At 42.2% G+C, this 18,310-nt stretch overlaps 1 protein-coding gene across 1 annotated transcript in view; it reads right to left on the bottom strand.

Annotated features, from left to right (window-relative positions):
• snd1 (staphylococcal nuclease and tudor domain containing 1) overlaps nucleotides 1-18,310 on the bottom strand; it is a 289,368-nt gene that overhangs the window by 196,564 nt on the left and 74,494 nt on the right. Inside the window, exons 13-15 of the mRNA XM_034673168.1 lie at nucleotides 13,266-13,376; nucleotides 11,780-11,852; nucleotides 2,787-2,928 (exon numbers count right to left, since the gene is read on the bottom strand). Of these exons, the coding sequence (XP_034529059.1) occupies nucleotides 2,787-2,928; nucleotides 11,780-11,852; nucleotides 13,266-13,376 (326 nt within the window). The remainder of the gene's footprint in view (nucleotides 1-2,786; nucleotides 2,929-11,779; nucleotides 11,853-13,265; nucleotides 13,377-18,310) is intronic.

Here is an 18,310-nt window from a genome sequence, read left to right as displayed (position 1 = left end):
ATCAGTTGCCGGTCGTGATCGCTTAAACAGAAAAGGGTCCAAATGCTTTGTAGTGTTTCAAACCCAGATGCAAAGGAGGCTTTGAGCAGCTTATTCATCATGCATGTGTCACTTCATACACAGCCTGTATTGCTGATGGGTGAATAAAACATGCAGAGATATCTTTGACGGGGAGGGGAGAGAAACAGGAGGGAGATAGGAAGCGCCTGGAGATTAGAGGTAAAGAGATAATAAAGGAATGTTTGTGCCGGAGGGGCTTTCATTTCATGTATGGCAATAGGTTTAAAAGCAGTTATCACATATAGAGGACAACATACATGCAGAGAAACGATGAGGCCTTGACCCAGCAGACATAAAACTCTATCTCGTAACATTCCTACGTCAAAGGAGAACAAACAAGGTGGTGAGAAGGAAAGCATCATGGAGGAACACAGGGGAGCTACTTCTCTAATTAGAACGGAATCAGAAAAAACACACAAAAGAGGAAAAAGGATCATTTGTATCAATGAGAGTTAATCCAGCCTAATGTGTGTATTAAAGGGAATATTTGTCGTCTCATTTCTAGGAGATGAATCTTTTCTTCTGGGTACCACCTTCATCAAATACGCTTGGAGGCTATCAGCGCTAATGTGCTGCTAATAACCTCTGATTGAATCAAATCACTCAAAAAGTAGACAGACTTTGCAAACACTTTTTTTTTTTTTTTTTGCACCCACACTTGATATGTTCTTGAGAAACAGGGTAACGTGCGATGACGCCGAGCACTCTCATTACAGAAGAATTGTCCAGAGCTGTGAAAAAAAAATAAAAAAGAAGAGTATCCTATATGCTCCTATACGTGGACTGTTTATTGGCGGAGATCATTTCAATACATCTTGAGGACGGCAGCGAGGAAAAAATGCAATTACGGGAGCCATCAGCGGACAGCAGAGACAATCAGAGGCAAATTGCGAAATTAATGAATGCATCGGCGGTTTAGCCACGCATAATTAAGCTGAATCTGAGTGTTTGTCAGAAACTACATGATGTTTGTCCAAATGGAAGACAGAGAGGAAATGTATGGCTGACTGAAACGGAGATGGATTGAAACACATCTTTTATTGCTAACTATAACAGAGCACCATCCATAGTGGAGAAAGGGATGAGCATTCTCACCATTCCTGCGATGCGCAAATCATCGTCGGCTGACAAAGATACAGTCTCAGTGTTTTTATTACGAGTGCAAACTGTCAGAGACGGGCGAGGAGCTGAAATAAATGACCAGGCCTGACATCAAACAGTCCGTATTTCATCCCATCTGCATCTAGCCCTAAACTACTGTTATCTTCTCGAGCTGGAAGTAAGCGGGAAAATCTTGGAGAATAATGGACCCATCTTCTAAATCATGGATTAGGAAGAAATCATAAAATTGTCGGATCTCAGAAGCCGAAATGGGGAGAAATTAGCTGTTTCATCTCTGAAATTGTGTATCAAAACAGTTGCCAATTCATTTCCTACAAGTGACTAATCCATTAATAAACTAATTATTAGAGTTCCATTTTTTCTCTCCAATGCATAACCAGATTTCTGTACCCTCAGTCTGCTTATCAAGTAGGAGTCTGTTATGTAATGCTTTTAAATGCACGTTTTTTAGGTCATGTGCTGATCTTTATGTTTATTTCTATAACATTTATTTATTAACTTATTATTGTATTTTCATATTTTATTTATTTATTTATTCATTCATTCATTCATTCATTTATTCAATAAATTCTTATTTTAAATGTATTGAAATATTTCTTTTAACAATCTTTTTATTGGGTTTTGCTTTTAACACAGGGCTAAATTAATGTTAAAAAAGTACAAGTACATTTTAATTCATTAATTATTATGTATGTATTTAGTTATTATTTTATAATAATTTATCTGATTTTATTTTATATTTATTTTATATTTATTTATTTTGTCATGGTTAATTTTGGTACATGAATAAACTGCATAAAGAAAAGCTGAAGCTCAGTGTTAATAAATGTTAATTTTAATAGATTAATTATTATATATGTATTTAGTAATTTTTTTAATAATCATTTATCTCATTAGTTATTATTTTATATTTATTATTTAACTAATTTATTATACATTTTTATTTATTTTGTTTTATTTTATTTGTATTATTATTTTCTATTTATTACATAGCTGGTACGTTATTTGGAAATTGTGTGCACAGATTTGTTTGTTTTTGTGAAAAATAAAGATGAAAAAAATTAGTAATAAACGCTTGTTTTTGCGACAACACATTTCCTGGAATCATTACCTAACCTGCTCATCCATTGGAGTCTTCAGGCTCCTGTTACCTTTATACAGCAGTGAGTTTTTCATAAAGTTGCCTACCACCACCACCAAGATAGAAGAGCGAATGCCAAGAGAGCAGAGCATGAGTGGATTTCAAACTTGGCAAAAAGCCAGAAGGGGGGGAAAGGTGAGGGTCAAAGGGGACACATGCTTCACGCCAACCCTGGCATTCTGATTGAGGGTGGGCTGTAGCTGGTGCAACATACCCTGCCCCTACCCTCTGCCCTGTCAGGGTTGACTGCAGAGAGGTGTGCAGAGAGGTTTGAACGTTGATCCATGCGCTGGCAGGAAGCTCACTTTGGAACAACCTGTTTTTGTCCAACCTTTTTGTTCTTTTTTTCCACCTGAAACTATCTGCCTACAGCAACTAATGCATGTAAAGATGAGAACATGGGCTGGTTATAAAGACAGGGAATTCATCTTTAGGACAAAGAAGGGGGAAGAGCTGTACCCACCAGCAAGGAGGAATGTGATGAGGCAGGTTTCTTTGGGCATGTACAGCTTGAGGCGGGAGCCGCTGAAGACGTATTCTACCACGGCTTCTGAGCGGCCGGCCCTCTGCAGGAAGGGCAGGAACTGCTTGGCTTTCTGTGTCTCCTGGAAAAAGAAAGGACAAAAGGAAAGGAAAAAATCTAATTAAGCTCTAAAACATGAAGTTTTATATGGGAGGACATGTCAGCTCCTTTAAAGTGAGGCCAAAACATCTGGTAAGCCCCTTATTGATAGGCAGTAGTATAGGTTGTAAGAACCTACTTCTAAATGTTGACAGATGGGACTTTGGACAAAATTTAGAATTAAAATACACATCAAAATTTGAATAATTATGCTAGTTTTAGCTAGCTAGTTCATTTTCCAGATTTTATTTTTTATGCAAGGTTTCGCTTGAGCTAAATCTTTGATGCTAAAAAAGTGAAAATGTTTTGGTTGACAAATGTGGCGACTACAACGCTGTGTGCAACGGTTAGCAGGAAGAGTTGGAGCACTAAAATAAGATTTTATGGACCTTAGGATTTTTTGTTGTGTTTTCATTAGCATTTCAGGAGGAACATCAATGCCATGAATTTTACACCAGACTTCCACTAGATCCGTGTCCAGTCCAGTGTTCTCTTGTCCGCCAACACCCACCATTTTCAGAACAGAGCACGGAGCAGGACCACCAGACAGCTTGAGTCATGTGACCGAGGTTTTTCCGCGGTAATTGCTGAATCAGCGATTACCCGACTCCTCTCCTCATCCATGTTGTCTTTATTGGCCTCTGAAAACCTCTGACCTGTTGACTCCAGGCCTGACTCGGCTCAATATGACGGTTTGTTGTCGTAATTAAATGAAATACAATCCAGCGAGAACACAGAGTGTTTTATTTTGAAAATGAACCGGATGCATCTTCCTCGGCTCGATCTACAAAACGGAGCATAGCGAGTGTGAGTTAACACACTGATTGGAATTGAAACCCATCAGATCTGGTGCTGTGACTGAGCGTAGACGGATCAGACACGCATCTGGTGGAATTTGGCCGTTACTGTGCTGATTCCGTTTCCAAAATTCGCAGGTGTCAGCGCCTAAATTTAAAAAATCAAAATCGACATACAAGACGAACGGAGGAAGTGTATCGACGTGAATTCGCCAGCCTTTCTCTAGACATCTTTAAATCTTGCTCCAGACCCTAATGAAGTCCACACTGCTCCTCCGTGACACGCCTGGAACCTCATGCAATCAAAAATAATTCCCTTTCTCCTCCTTCCTCCTTCTCTGTCTGCAAGGGTGACTCACTAGCTTATTGTTGTGCCGGGGCCAAAATTACAAGCAGAGCTAAATCATGTGTATTCAAGCAGGGCTGGTGATGCAGCAGGAGTCCAAAAGAGAGAGGGAGAGAGGGAGGGAGAGAGAGAGAGAGAGGAGGGGGGGTCAGAGAAGATAAAAGATTATTTAATATGTGCCGACTGCAGGCAGGAGGACGTAGGCAGGCACAACAGACCAGCCAGTCATGGATCAGTAAAGAGTGTGTGTTTGTGCGAGTGTTTGTGTGGTCAGTGGAGTTGGAGCAAAAGGCTTGGAGGGGAGGACAGAGTTCAAACAAGGAAAGTCAGAACTAACCAAGGCTTTCTCTGCGACTACTGTAAGTGGATGTGAGAGCTGAAAACACAGAACTCTGAGGGGACTTGTTTCAGACAGGATGTTTCCTTCTCTGAGTCGCTGGATTTGTGCAAAAGTGAAGGTGGAAAGAAAAAGTGGACCATGCAACAACAACAACAAAAAAAACACGTCACCAGTGCGACTCGGTAACATGATGTTGTAAGCGCAAAAAAAAAAAAAAAAAAAAGGAGGTATGTGCTTTAGCCGTAAGATGCAACCACCTGAACTCCACCCACTGTGGTCCAAAATAGCCCCTTGAGTGGGAGACAAACATTCTGTCGCTCACACAAACACATTCAGAGCACCTGCAGTGAGTGGGCTGAGCAGTCTAACTCGGTTCAGGAGGGATATAAAAAAAAAAGAAGAGACGAGAGAGGAGAGGACCTCATTATGCAACCTTTAGAGGTACGAGGTGAGTCAAGTGCTTTATCCACTCTGCTCCCACCCCCTCTGCTCATCTCCTACACTATGTTTATAAACCTATCTGTGCTTTATTTGTGACTGCAACCTACTCAATGTACATAATCCCTTTCGGCGAACCTTTACCAGCAGAGCTAAATGACGCTGACGTAAAAGGAGTGTAGCTTCTATAGGTATGTAGGTTGTGGGGAGGAGGGGAGGAAGGGGAAGAGGCGCACGTGTGCAGCTGCGTGTGGGCGTGAACCACAGAGGAGAAAAGAAAAAGGAAGGGAAGGATGCAGAAGGAGGGGAGGGGTGTTGCTATTTTGGTCTTGAGAATGCTCATTACATTAGCCTAGCCAAACAACTGGTGCGTGCGCATGCATGCATACACGCCCACCGGCATTCACTGGCAATGATCCTGCGCATCCTGTGTGTGTGCGTGTGTCTTATTGGAAACTTGCAGAACCGCTGATGGAAAGCTGGGGGGGGGGGGGGTTGCAGCTGCACATAATCGCAGCCGCTAATAAGATGGAGAGTTTAAGAGAGCCTTGTGTCACACCGCATACAAATGCATGACGCAGCACGTTGTTGTGAAATGTGAAGGCCCATCAGATTCCTCTCCGGGTCACTGGGACACTTTTTTTTAATTTGCGCGACGTGTGAAACCTCCAGCTGGTTGTTGAGTGCGGCACATATTGCTCTTTCTCGTCGTTATTAAAGTAAATTAATTACCCGGCTCCCAAGTCAACGCTGCGGAGGAATGTTGTCAATTTAGCCGTTTAAGTTCTGGGGGTGTCTGAGTGTAAAACGCACTGATGAGATCGCACAGGGCTGCTCAGTCAGCAACAACAATTCCCTGTCATAATTATTTTTACAGGGCCCAATAATTTAGCTGTCGTGCTGACACAATAAGACACGGGGAGGTTATGGTGATGATAATGTGGAGCAGCACAACATCAGAGATGTTATGCGGAGCAATGTCTGACTTATTAGGCACACTCTACACAACCCTGGTGGTGTTAAACAGCTTTAATGGCTTGGCTGGATGCCTCTGCGGAAACGCGGGGTGACAGGGACTTGCAGGAGCATGTGCAGCCGTATGTGTTCGTCCACTCTGAGTGAAAAAAAAAGGCTAAAACAGAGGAAGAGGGCTTGATTAATTTCACCAAGAGCAGATGAGTGCAAGTGCTACAAGAGAGAGCTCAAGTGAGAGACACAGAGAGGCGCTAATGTTCCTGGAGTTCGGTTTTGAGGACATTAGTGGCTTATCAAAATGTGTAAGAGACGGGTAATCGACGAGTGGGTAGACGCGGGAAGGCTCTTGAATTAGTCTGGATAAAAGGATGCAACACCCGGCTTTACGTGGACGCATATTCAGACGGCATTCAACACCATCGTCCCCAACATTCTCCACCAGAAGCTCTCCCACCTCTCTGTGCGTGCCCCCACCTGTCAGTGGATTTCCAACTTCCTGACAGACAGGACACAGCAGGTGAGGCTGGGGAGTATCACATCCAGCACACGGACAGTCAGCACTGGCGCCCCCCGGGGGGTGTGTGCTCTCCCCACTGCTCTTCTCCCTCTACACCAATGACTGCACCTCAGGAGACCCCTTTGTTAAACTCCTGAAGTTTGTGTACGATACCACCATCATTGGTCTCATCCAGGATGGTGATGAGGCCGCATACAGACGGGAGGTGGAAGAGTTGGTCCTCTGGTGTGGCCAGAACAGTCTGGAGCTGAACCCGCTAAAGACTGTGGAGATGACAGTGGACTTTAGACGAAACCTCCCGTCACTCCCCCCCTCACCATCCTCAACAACACTGTGTCTAGTGTGGACAACTTCCGGTTCCTGGAATCTACTATCTCCCAGGACCTAAAGTGGACCCCCCACATAGACTCCATCAGGAAGAAGGCACAGCAGAGGCTGTACTTCCTCAGACAGCTCAGGAAGTTCAAACTGCCCGAGAACTGCTCATCATCTTTTACACCTCCATCATCCAGTCTGTCCTGTCTCTCTCCATCACTGTTTGGTTTCCCTCTGCCTCCAAACGTGACAGGCACAGACTGCAGTGCACAGTCAGGTCTGCAGAAAAGATCATTGCCCTCCATCAAGGACTTGGTCCAGGACCAAGAAGCGGGCCAGTAACATCTCTGCAGACCCCTCACACCCTGGACACTCACTTTTCAAACTCCTCCCCTCTGGTCGGCGCTACAGAGCTCTGTACGTAAAAACATCCAGACACAGGAACAGTTTCTTCCCCAAGGCCGTCACACTGATGAACTTAACACTGTGTCATAAACTAGCTACCTCACGGACAGAGCCACCTTCATCCTTGCACTTTTGCACGTTATCATGTTTGTTTATTGTTTCTTTTTATTGCACTCGTGCCTTTTGTACTTATATATATATTTTATGTATTTTGTATTAGTACTTGATTTTTAGTGTCTGTCTATGTTTGTACAGGGAGTACGCAAAAACACTGGAGTCAAATTCTTTGCATTCTTGAGATACATTGTGATTAAAGTTCTTTCTGATTCTGATTCTGACGACTTGTGGGCCTCAGTCAGGTGAGGGGGGGAGAAAAAAAAGGTGTTTGAAAAACTAAAGAGGAAAACAAATGGCAGCCGAAGCTCTCCCCGAGCAAACAGAGGCAGTTAGCAAAGACAAAGGTCACAAAAAATTGCTCGTTCTGAGGTGTCAAACAGGAGAGATTATGTTGGGAATACATATAGTAAGAACAGAATGTTACATTTCACATCACCATGGAACAAAAGGGTGACTTATCCACCACCTGACTGACTGACCTCAATTTCCCTCCTGGGTGCTGTGAGAATAACACAGAGATAAAAATAGGCCACCGGCAAGAACAGCACCTAGCGAGCGACAATGACCATCACACAGAGCCTGCGTTCAATCTTTGTATCTCTGCTATCGGCGCACGTTTCACTCCGATCTGCCACTTTCTCCTCCGTGTGAGCTTGTCCGACCCTCACAAGTCAGTTTGACGATGTTCGACAGCTACAGTGTGTGAGGGGTTAATAAAAGACTGCACTCTGGTTTACAAATGGGAGCATGGATTGAACACGAGAAAAGAAGGCCCATTAAAGAGATCAGATTTTTAAAAAACACAAGCTCCCAGGGTTAAAAGAAAAACACACACACGCTCTTTAAAAAGAATGGTGTAAGAGTCGCCTATTACTCGTTACGGGGAGATTTTATGGCTTCCTCATGTTAATGTTCATTTGGTGAGCGCTCCCAATCAGGCTTCATTAGCCAAATGATGCCTCTATCAAGCCCCTGGGCACACGTAAACAAGCTAGGACCAAGCACCACTGATGGGTTTATTAATGGTGCTGATTATTTTTAGAGGCAGCTTTAGTTTCCTAAAGATGAGGGAATCGGCTGAGGGGGCGAGAGATAGGGAAATAATATGTGTGTCAGGGTACGAGGTGGTGATGGCTTTTGGGGAGTGATGGCACGTTTGAATGAGTCCAGGGTGAAAAATATTCATGTATGAGTCTGACACAGCACAATACGATAAAGATTGATTAGATAAGAAATGATATGGTACGATACAGCTAATACGAAAAGGCGCGGAGCGACGTGAGTCAGGCAGTTGAAGTGCGCCCCATGTACAGAGGCTGTGGTCCTCAGTGGTCACTTGACTTCTGGGCTCGAACATTTGCTGCATGTCTCTACTCCCTACATTTCCTGAATGTCTTTAGCTTCCCCACCTAAAAAAATGTAACTTAAAGAAATACGATACAACACGATATGACATGATTATAGTTTTCTTAGGAAATTTTTCTTGGACTCACCTGCTGCACAATTTGTCAAAAGGTATTTATATGGCACCACTAATTTATTTGAGTGCGTTTACACTAGTAGAGATTTCACAAATACTCAATATTAGCTTACTTTACGGGATTAAAACGAAACGATACACTTTACTGTTTTTCCCTAAGGAGATTTATTTGGGACTCACCTGCTGCAAACTTTTGATTGTCCAACATATTCATAGGGCCACATATAATTTGTTTGAGTGTGTTTATATTAGTCCAGATTGAAGAAGCACTCAATTATATTTGTTTATTTGCAGGGATGAGATCTATACGATACGATATGACACGCTTATAGTTTTCTTGGGGAATTTGTCTTGGACTCACCTGCTGCACAATTTTTTCAAAAAGGTATTTATATGGCACTAATAATATATTTTAGTGTGTTTACATCAGTAGAGATTACAGAAATACTCAAATACATTAGTTTACTTTAAGGGAATAAATCGATACGACGACACGATACACTATTGTTTCCCTTGGGAGATTTATTTGGGACTCAGCAACTGCACACTTTTGCTTGTCCAACATATTCATATTGGCACATATACTCTGAGTGTGTTTATATTACTCCAGATTACAGAAATACTCAAATATATTAGTTTACTTTAAGTGATGAGATTGATACGATACGTTACAGCACACTATTGTTTCCTTAGGGAAATTGTTTTTGGACTCACCTGCTGCACATTTTGGAATGTTCAAGACATTCATATGGGCACTAATAACATGTTTGAGTATGTTAATATTAATCCAGATTGAAGAAACACTCAATTATATTTCTTTATTTGCAGGGATGAGATCTGTACGATGCGATACGATACGATACTGCACCCTTTATTGTTTCCTTAGGTTAATTCGTCTGGGACTCACCTGCTGCACACTGTTGTTAGTCCAAGATATTTATACGGGCACTAATATGTTTGTGTGTGTGTTTACATCGGTCCAGATTGAAGACCCACTCAATTATACTTGTTTATCTTGAGGGTTGAGATCAATACACACATACTCCATACACTTTGGGGTTTTTTTATTGGGAAAAATTGTCTTGGACTCATTTCCTGCCCACTTTTGATTGTCCAAGATAGTTCAACGGGCAATATCAATATGTCTGATTATGTTTATATCAGTCAAGATTACAGAAATACTCAATTGTATTTATATATTTTGAAAGATAATATCAATACGATACGATGTGATGTGATACGATCCGATACAGCACACTTTATTGTTTTTTCTTAGGGAAATCTGTCTTGGACTCACCTTGTGCCCATTTTTGAATGTTCAAGATATTCATATGGGCACTAATAACATGTTTGAGTATGTTTATATTAGTCTAGATATAAGTAACACTCAATAATGCTTGTTTATTTTAAGGGTTGACGATACACTTTTTTGTTTTCTTGGGAAAATTTGTCTTGGACTCACCTGCTGCACAGTTTTGTTTGTCCGAGATATTTCAATGGGCACTATTAACATATCTGATCATGTTTATATCAGTCCAGATTACAGAAATACTCAATTATAGTTATATTTTTTGAAGGACAATATCGATATGATACGTTACGATGGAATACGATACGATAGTCTTGTACGCACCTGCTGCACACTTTTTGGAGTTATATTTTTTGAGCTTTGACAGTTTTTGTTGAAAGGATCGGACAGTGGATTGAGCAAGACAACCAGGAGAATTTGGGAATGACAAGTGTCTTGACCACTTGGCTTAAAGGTGACATATCACGCTTTTTTCATCAATATATATTGGTCTAAGAGGTCCCCAAAACATATCTTTAAAGTTTATGCTCAAAAAAACACTTTGAAATCAGATTTTGGTCTGCCTGAAAACCCCTCTTCTTCAGTCCTCCTCAGAACACTCTGTTTTCCCTCTGACCACGCCCCCTCAGGAAGTGGATGTGCCCTCGGCTCTCCGGCACGTTGATCTAATGTTTACATGTTGGCTGAATATACACGGCTGCTCAGAGATCACGTTACTTCAACCCTCTGAATCTGATCCAGAATCTGATCCTGATGGAGAGGCGCTTGTAGCAGGACCTTTCTGAAGGATTGGTCATAGATTAAGTGTTTCTTGTTGTTTTATTTATCAGTATGTAGACGTGTGTCTTGGTACACAGCTACGAACATGTAGCTATGTGGCTATGCTAACTAGCGCTAGCACTTATCCATGATAAATAAAAATCATCCACTAGATCTTCAATTCTGCAGGCCTGGGGAGTAAAATCGACCTCTACCAGAAAGGCAGCAGGACCTTTCTGAAGGATTGGTGACAGATTTAGTGTTTCTTGTTGTTTTATTTGTCAGTGTGTCGACGTGTGTCTTGGTACACAGCTACAGCTACGAACATGTAGCTATGTGGCTATGCTAATTAGCGCTAGCACTTTTCCATGACAAATAAAAATCATCCACTAGATCTTCAAATCTGCAGACGTGGGGAGTAAAACCGACCTTTGTGTTTATTAAGACAGCCTACAACTAGCATGCCTCCCTCCTAAGCTCCTTGTTAGCACACATGTGTGCAGGGAATGAAAAACAGAGGAGGAGTTGAGATGTATTTTATACAGTCTATGGGCTGAACAAGCTCCGAGCTCTGACTCCGTGACAGACCGGATATTGTTGTTACATAACAAAAACACGGAAGTCTGAAACGGCTCGTTTCACACACATTTATAGAAAGGTGGAGAAATCAAAACAGGGGCAGAATGGATTTTTTTTAATTCTCAGGGGGTTTGTAGACATGCCAGGGAAACATATTTCAGGTAGAGAACCATTAAAAAGTCCATTTTGCATGATATGTCACCTTTAACCTGTTTCCTGCTGCCCACTTTTGATTGTCCAACATATTCGTATGGTCACTAATAATATGTTTGAGTGTGTTTATATCAGTCCAGATTGAAGAAATACTTAATTTTATACATTTATTTTGAGGGCTAAGATCAACACGCTACGATACAACACAAAACACTTTGTTTACTTAGGGAAACGTATTCTGGACTCACATGCTGAACATAACTGATAGTAAAAGACGTCCTGTATATAAATCTACAATACATACCCCAGATATGTCGGCCACTCTGTGGATTGGGACTTCCTTCTTGCTGTGCAGTCCTTTCCCGTTCTTGATGGCCCTGCAGTCAAACATTAAGCAGACACACACACACACACAAACCCGTCATCATTATAGCTCAACAAAATACATTAAAAAGGCATAAGGCTGGAGGACTGTGAGCTCTTTGAGTAATCACCGTAGATACAAAGTGGGACCAATTGTGGCTTTGTGAAGTAGGATGTAAATTCATACCAGTTTCTCATTCCCTGAACTGCCATTACGGCTCAGCTGGAAGCACTACAGGGAGAGTTTTTTTTTTCTTTCACAAAGCAATCTATAGGCTGAAGATGAAAAGAGAGGAATAATAATGGAAGGGAATTTTTTTTGCAAGAATAGAAGGATGACGAGAAGTGGAGAGACAGGGGTTGCTTCTTCACAGTCAGGGGTTTTAGCCATGATGACTGGCTTTGGTCATCGCTGCTTTACCCCTCGAGGGCCAAATGAGATGCTGCTGTGGAGTGTAATCATGCCACCTATGGGTCTCTGAAACGGACCGCTGCTGCTTAAGTGTGTGCATTTATACAAGCATGTCTATATGTGCATTTAATAGCCGGGAGGAGGTTTCTTGAAGGCTGCGGGGCCACTGGCCTCGTGCAGTGGGAACTAAAAATACAACCGAGGCTATAGACAGAAACCTCTCATCAGCTCTAATAAGACCCAACCAGGGACGGAGGGAGGGAGAGAGAGAAAGGGGGGAGAGAGGAGCAAGGCCAAAGAAGGACAAAATTGGAAAAAAGGTGGGAAAAGAAGGACAAAATGTGCAGGAGAAGAAGAAAGTGGGGGGAGAAAGAGTAGGCCGGTGACCATGCACTGGAGAAAGTCCTATAAAAAGAGGCTGTGGCTGCGTCTGCTCTACCTATAGCAAGCAGATCTTAATCTACAGCAGAGTAATAAAGCTCCTACTAAATCTCTTCACTGCACCTCAACATAATTATATTCATAGGGCCGGTGTGGAGAGAGCCACTGATTTAGCATCTCTGCTCTGTGCGTTTGTGTCGAGGCATGTTTGTTGGAAAAGAAACATGTAGGAGTGAGAGTGTGAGAGTGGGAGAGCAGCGACGTGTTTCTAAGGGGGGAAATGTAGCAACAGCTGTGATAGGCTGGGACTTACAATGGTGTCACTGCTAGAATAAATTCAGAAAAATAATAACAAGCGAGTTGCTAACCTGTGCCACGCTGGTTAAAGCAGAAAATGCAAAAGCAATTTGTCTCAAGGTCAGTTTCAATTTGCTTTTTCTTCCCAGGAGCAAAAAAAAAAAATTTGTCAAGGTTATGCACAACTCGTGGATGGTAGAGCGTTGTGTGATTAGTGTGCATGAGAGAGACATTGTGTAGCTGTGCAGGTTCATGTACACACACAGACAAAAAAAAAAAGAGAGATGGAAGGAGTGAATGTGTGAAAGAGATGTGTGTATGTGTGCGTGATCCTCACCGTGCCTCTGCGGCAAGCAGCTCGTCGTAGTGGGAGGAGCGCTGGTCGTCATCCTGTCTGTATCTGATGACTGTGGCCAGGCCTTTGCTGACCAGAGCCTCCGCTATGTTACTGAAAGAAGAAGAGTGGGAGAAAAAAAAAAAGAGAAAGAGAGAGAGAGATTACTTTAATAATAAAAACAACAAGCTAAAAAAAACCCACGGCTTCACAGTGAATTAAAAGTCAGCAAGCTCGACAGAAAGAAAATAAGGACATGAGAAATCCCAAAGGTGGCTCCGCTGAGGAACAAAGGGCACCTAAATGTTGACATTGCACACTTGACTAACCGCTTTCTGGCTGCGTTACTGATGTGCAGAAGAGGGGATGAAGGGCAGAAAAGGAGGAGAGTGTTGTCGTACTTGTATAGCACTTAGTGGATAGCCCTTGGACATCAGTGTTCTGGGTGAAATGTGGAAGAATGAGACGAAGAAACGGGGAGGAAAAAAGCTGAACTTGTGTCATTGTGTGATTCTTTGTGAATTCTTTAGTTAAGAGTTTATATGAACACTTGAAAAGTTTGTGACCAGTTGGGCTGTGTGTGTGACTCGGATCATTCTGGGCCGTCCGCCGTGAGTACCAAGCAGGTAATACTCAGGAAGAGTCACTGCAAGCTCAGGGTGATGTTACTCTCTTCCACTCGCCTCACTTTTGTTTACTGTCTTCTCATTTTGTTTGCACTGTGGGAACCTCCTTCTGTGTGTTGTAGTGATATAAACAGAGGAAGAGTCACCATTATGTAAGGCTTCTCCTCCTGCATGGCCTACCCAGCCACCCTCTGTAAACAAGGTATTCTAGGTTGTGCAGGTTTGTCTGACAGGTACGTGTGTGTGTGTGAGAGGCAAATCCTGAAAATATCACGGCCTGGATGTCCCAATTTGATCTACAAATGTGTGAAAAGGGTTAGAGGATCTGTTGTTGTGGTATGTGCGGACTTTATGCATGTGGTGTAGTGTTAACGTGATAGTTTTATAGTGGCCCTGAAGTGCAAAACACAACAACAAATCAGAAAACAAGACGACATTAGCTTCTGGGCAGTCTCAGCAGATAGCTACTTTCTCAGCTAGAAGTTAGGGCCTGTTTCCTCTAATACCATTTTTGCAGTGCCAGAACCTATCTCCATTTTCAGCGCTCCCGAGTACAGAAATCACTTTCAATGTCAGTTGATTTTTGTCACGGCACTCTCAGTTGACAACAATTTTTGGAGCATCGTCACTTTTTGATTATCGACCAATCAGAATCAAGAAGGGGCGGGACTTCTGATATCAACTTTTTCAACAGCAATGGCAGATGTCTTGTTTTTTCGAGGTACAATTTCCAAGCCTAGAGTTGCTGCTAATGCTATGACACAATTTCCAGTAGCAGTTTTTACAGTTTCTTGTTAAAGTTAAATTGAATTAAAGCAAATATTAAGCATACAGGGCGTTTTAAGTTTTAAAACAGACCTAAGGAACACTACTAAGGGAAGCAGGTGTTGTGGGACAACTTTGGTATCCGTGCAACAGTACATGCTGGAGGGAAGCACTCTGAAATTTAGGTTGTAGGCGCTTCCAGCCCCAACAAACACCCTGACATGGGACTCCACCAGATCCGTGTCCGGTCCATCTCTGATCCGCTGCCGTCCGGCTCCGTGCTCTCTCGTCCGTCAACACCCACCGGTTGCGTTTTTGGAATGCAGCACGGAGCAGGACCGCCAGAAAGCTGGAGTCATGTGACCGAGGTTTTCCCGCGGTGATCTCTGAATCAAGGATTCTCCTCCTCCTCTCCTCATCCATGTTGTCTTTATGCTCTGAAAACCTGTGACCTGTGGACTCCAGGCCTGGCTCTGCTCAAAATTACATTTTGTTGTCGTAGTTACATAAAAACGTTCTGGTGTTTTAATTTTGTTTTGGGGCCTGACTTCCTGTCCCGCTCCATCTACTCTGTGCTGAATTGATATATTGTGCTCCGGCATCCGGCAAATAGAAGTCTTGCATATCTGATCTGTTGCGTTCGGACCTGCCGGAGCAGAGGCACAGATGGAACGCAATGGATCAGATCCACTAAGAGCTGACACATTGACTAGAATAGAAACCTATCAGATCCGGTGCAGTCACAGATCTGGTGGAACTTGGCCCTTAATGTTGTTTTCTACAAAGCTCTTAAGGGTCAGGCATCTTCGTATCTTAAAGAGCTCATAGTGCCATATTACCCCTACGCTCCCAGCATGCAGGCCTGCTTGTCGTACCTAAAGTCACTAAAAGTAGTACGGGAGGTAGAGCCTTCAGTTATCAGGGCCCTCTCCTTTGGAATCATCTACCAGTCAGGGTCCGGGAGGCAGACACCCTCTCTACTTTTAAGATTAGGCTTAAAACTTTCCTTTTTGATAAAGTTTATCGTTAGTGCTGGCTCAGGCTTTGACCAGCTCTTAGTTATGCTGCTATAGGTTTGGACTGCCGGGGGAACAAGCTCACTGACACACTGGGATCCTATCTCACCCCTGAATCACTTTTGTGTAATGTATTTCCTTCCTGAGTATAACTATCATTGAGATATACAGTGTATTAAGATGTACAATGGTGTTTTGGTACTTTGTATATTGCCAAACCTTGCCATACACAGCTCAATTGCATAGCTTGAAAACTTTCCAGAACAGGCTCAACCATGCCCCATTTGTTCTCTCTTACCACAATCTCAACATTTTTGACCGATACAGCGCCCCCCCAAAAAGGTCAAATATATCTCCCCCACCGACCAGCCTCACCCCCTGACCTTGACATCCGCCATGCAAACTGTTTTCTGTGGAGTGGAGCGGCTGGTGTAGCCGACTAATGCTGGGTTCTAATTGGCGGTTCACAAGGTCGGGTCCTGACCTGTGTACTCTACAGCTATACAGAGAAGCAAGACCGCTTGTTCTATGACGAACATGTCCAAGTTTCTAAGTGTGTAGGAAACTGCTTTGTGCTATAGAGCCCAGAATGAGACTGATAGAGAGAACCGGAAGATAAGCGAGCCTTTCAGCTTCGTCTGTGCGAGGACGGACTTCATTTCAAGTCATGAGGCATCCCAGCTCCTCTCTCCTCTCTCCAGTTCTGATTAAATTTGAACCTCTGAGTAGTTTAATAACGCTTATATCTGTGGCGCTGAATAAAGTACATGCTTCAAACAGATAAAACCAGATTTCTTCAAAGCCCTGTTTGTAGATAGAAAAATAATTGCTTGCACTGATGTGACCCTTCTCATGAAAAATTTAAATACAAAGAGGCTCTTTCAGGTTACTCTGTGATTCATAGTGAGATTAGGGAGTTCTAAGCGTTTACAAATGGTTATTGTGTGTCATCTTGCATCAGATGAACTGTACTTTTAAAGCTTCATCCTGGGAGACAGCTAATGCACTGAAAGGGAATGTGTTACTGAAGTTGCTCACATTTACAAATCAAATACTGTATGATCCGATGAGCAAGAGGAGCTTATCTGTAACCATGTCCAATTGGAAGATTGAGGTGTTGTGTACTGTGAGAGCTAAAAAAAAAACAACACATTTTGAGTTTGATGATGAAAAGCATCAAAAAGGGGCTGATAGATCTATGTAGGATTACAATGGCTATTTTCTGATCAGGCTGAGCTTATCAGGATTTTCATTTAAAGCTCCTGTCAGCAACTTTCAGTTTGTGTTCATTTTGGCGCCCCCTGTGGACAAAAAAGGGAACTGTCATCTATCTCTTTACTAATCTTGTCTGATTCAAGTGAAGGTCATTTCTTTAAATCAACATCTCATCTTGCTTTCTTCTAACAACCTATTGTTTCAGCGATTGTGAATCTTAGCTGTAAAACATGTACACAAACGCTGTTGCGGCAGCTAGCAACATCTAACCCACGGATGTGATTACAAGCTTTGAAAAGCACTATGCAGATGAAGTTGATATTGTCGTGAGTAGTCTGGATTGGTTCTCTAGGTCAGGGGTTCCAAAACTTTTCAGCCCGCGACCCCCGAAATATAGGTGCCTAAGACTTGTGACCCCTATGTCTCTCGAAGTGGGTAAATGTTACTTCATACTTCATTTACTTCAACTTCAAAATTAGTTTACCTACATAATTAACTGTTAGCTAACCCTAACTTTAGGAGTCATCTGGCAACATAGAAAGGCATAAAACTAATGAAATAACCTTCTTTGCAGGGTTTCATTCTATATTTTACAATAATGGATAAAATAAGCAAATTAAGAATGCTTCAAAAAAATTAAAAAATCTGGGAGACATCTTGCGACCCTTCAGGGGGTCCCGACCCACACTTTGGGAACCCCTGCTCTAGGTCATAATAGGAAACAATATTCATTTTGTGATAAAGTGTAAATTCCGCACTCGAGGTTTAATGCTGTAGTTCAAACTCTGTCCACAGGGGGCGCCAAAGTACATCTTGTATCTTTAATAATTTAGTCCTGTACGTATATAAGTAGTGTTTTCTTTCTGAAAATCTCATGGCCTTTACACTGTGACATGTCCCACTCAATGTGAACACTTCCTGTTATAAAATGCAAATAAGGCTGTGTCTTTGGACTGCTATGAGTCTTGTTGCCTAACACCTACTCCTTAACGGTGATTACATGCATTTAAATGACTATATAGAAGTCAATCTTCACGTTGATGGTCTTGTTTACATTTTTACTTCATAGAAAGGCAACACTTTTATATTCAACATATTCCATTACTAGTCAATAACTCCTTACTGAGGCTTTAATCATCTCAGTTTGTTTTTATATCACTTTAATGGATATCTTTTTTTAACACCTTCTACCTTTTTTAAACGTTGTGTTGTTTTATTGTACCATTTACATACTTGCCGCACAATTTACGAGTGCACTCATTGCTCAACGCTGGCGAAATGAGAAATCCAATAGACACAATAAGACAATATTATCTAGAGGCATAAAATAAATGTGGACCAATCAGTGTGTGTGAGGGAAAAACACTTACTCTCCAACAATGAGGTGTACAGCTCCTTAAGTTGAATATTCATTTGTAGTTACTTG

This window comes from Notolabrus celidotus, chromosome 21, assembly GCF_009762535.1.
Source record: "Notolabrus celidotus isolate fNotCel1 chromosome 21, fNotCel1.pri, whole genome shotgun sequence".
Lineage (NCBI taxonomy): Eukaryota > Metazoa > Chordata > Actinopteri > Labriformes > Labridae > Notolabrus > Notolabrus celidotus.
This window is presented reverse-complemented; position numbering and strand designations above follow the sequence as displayed.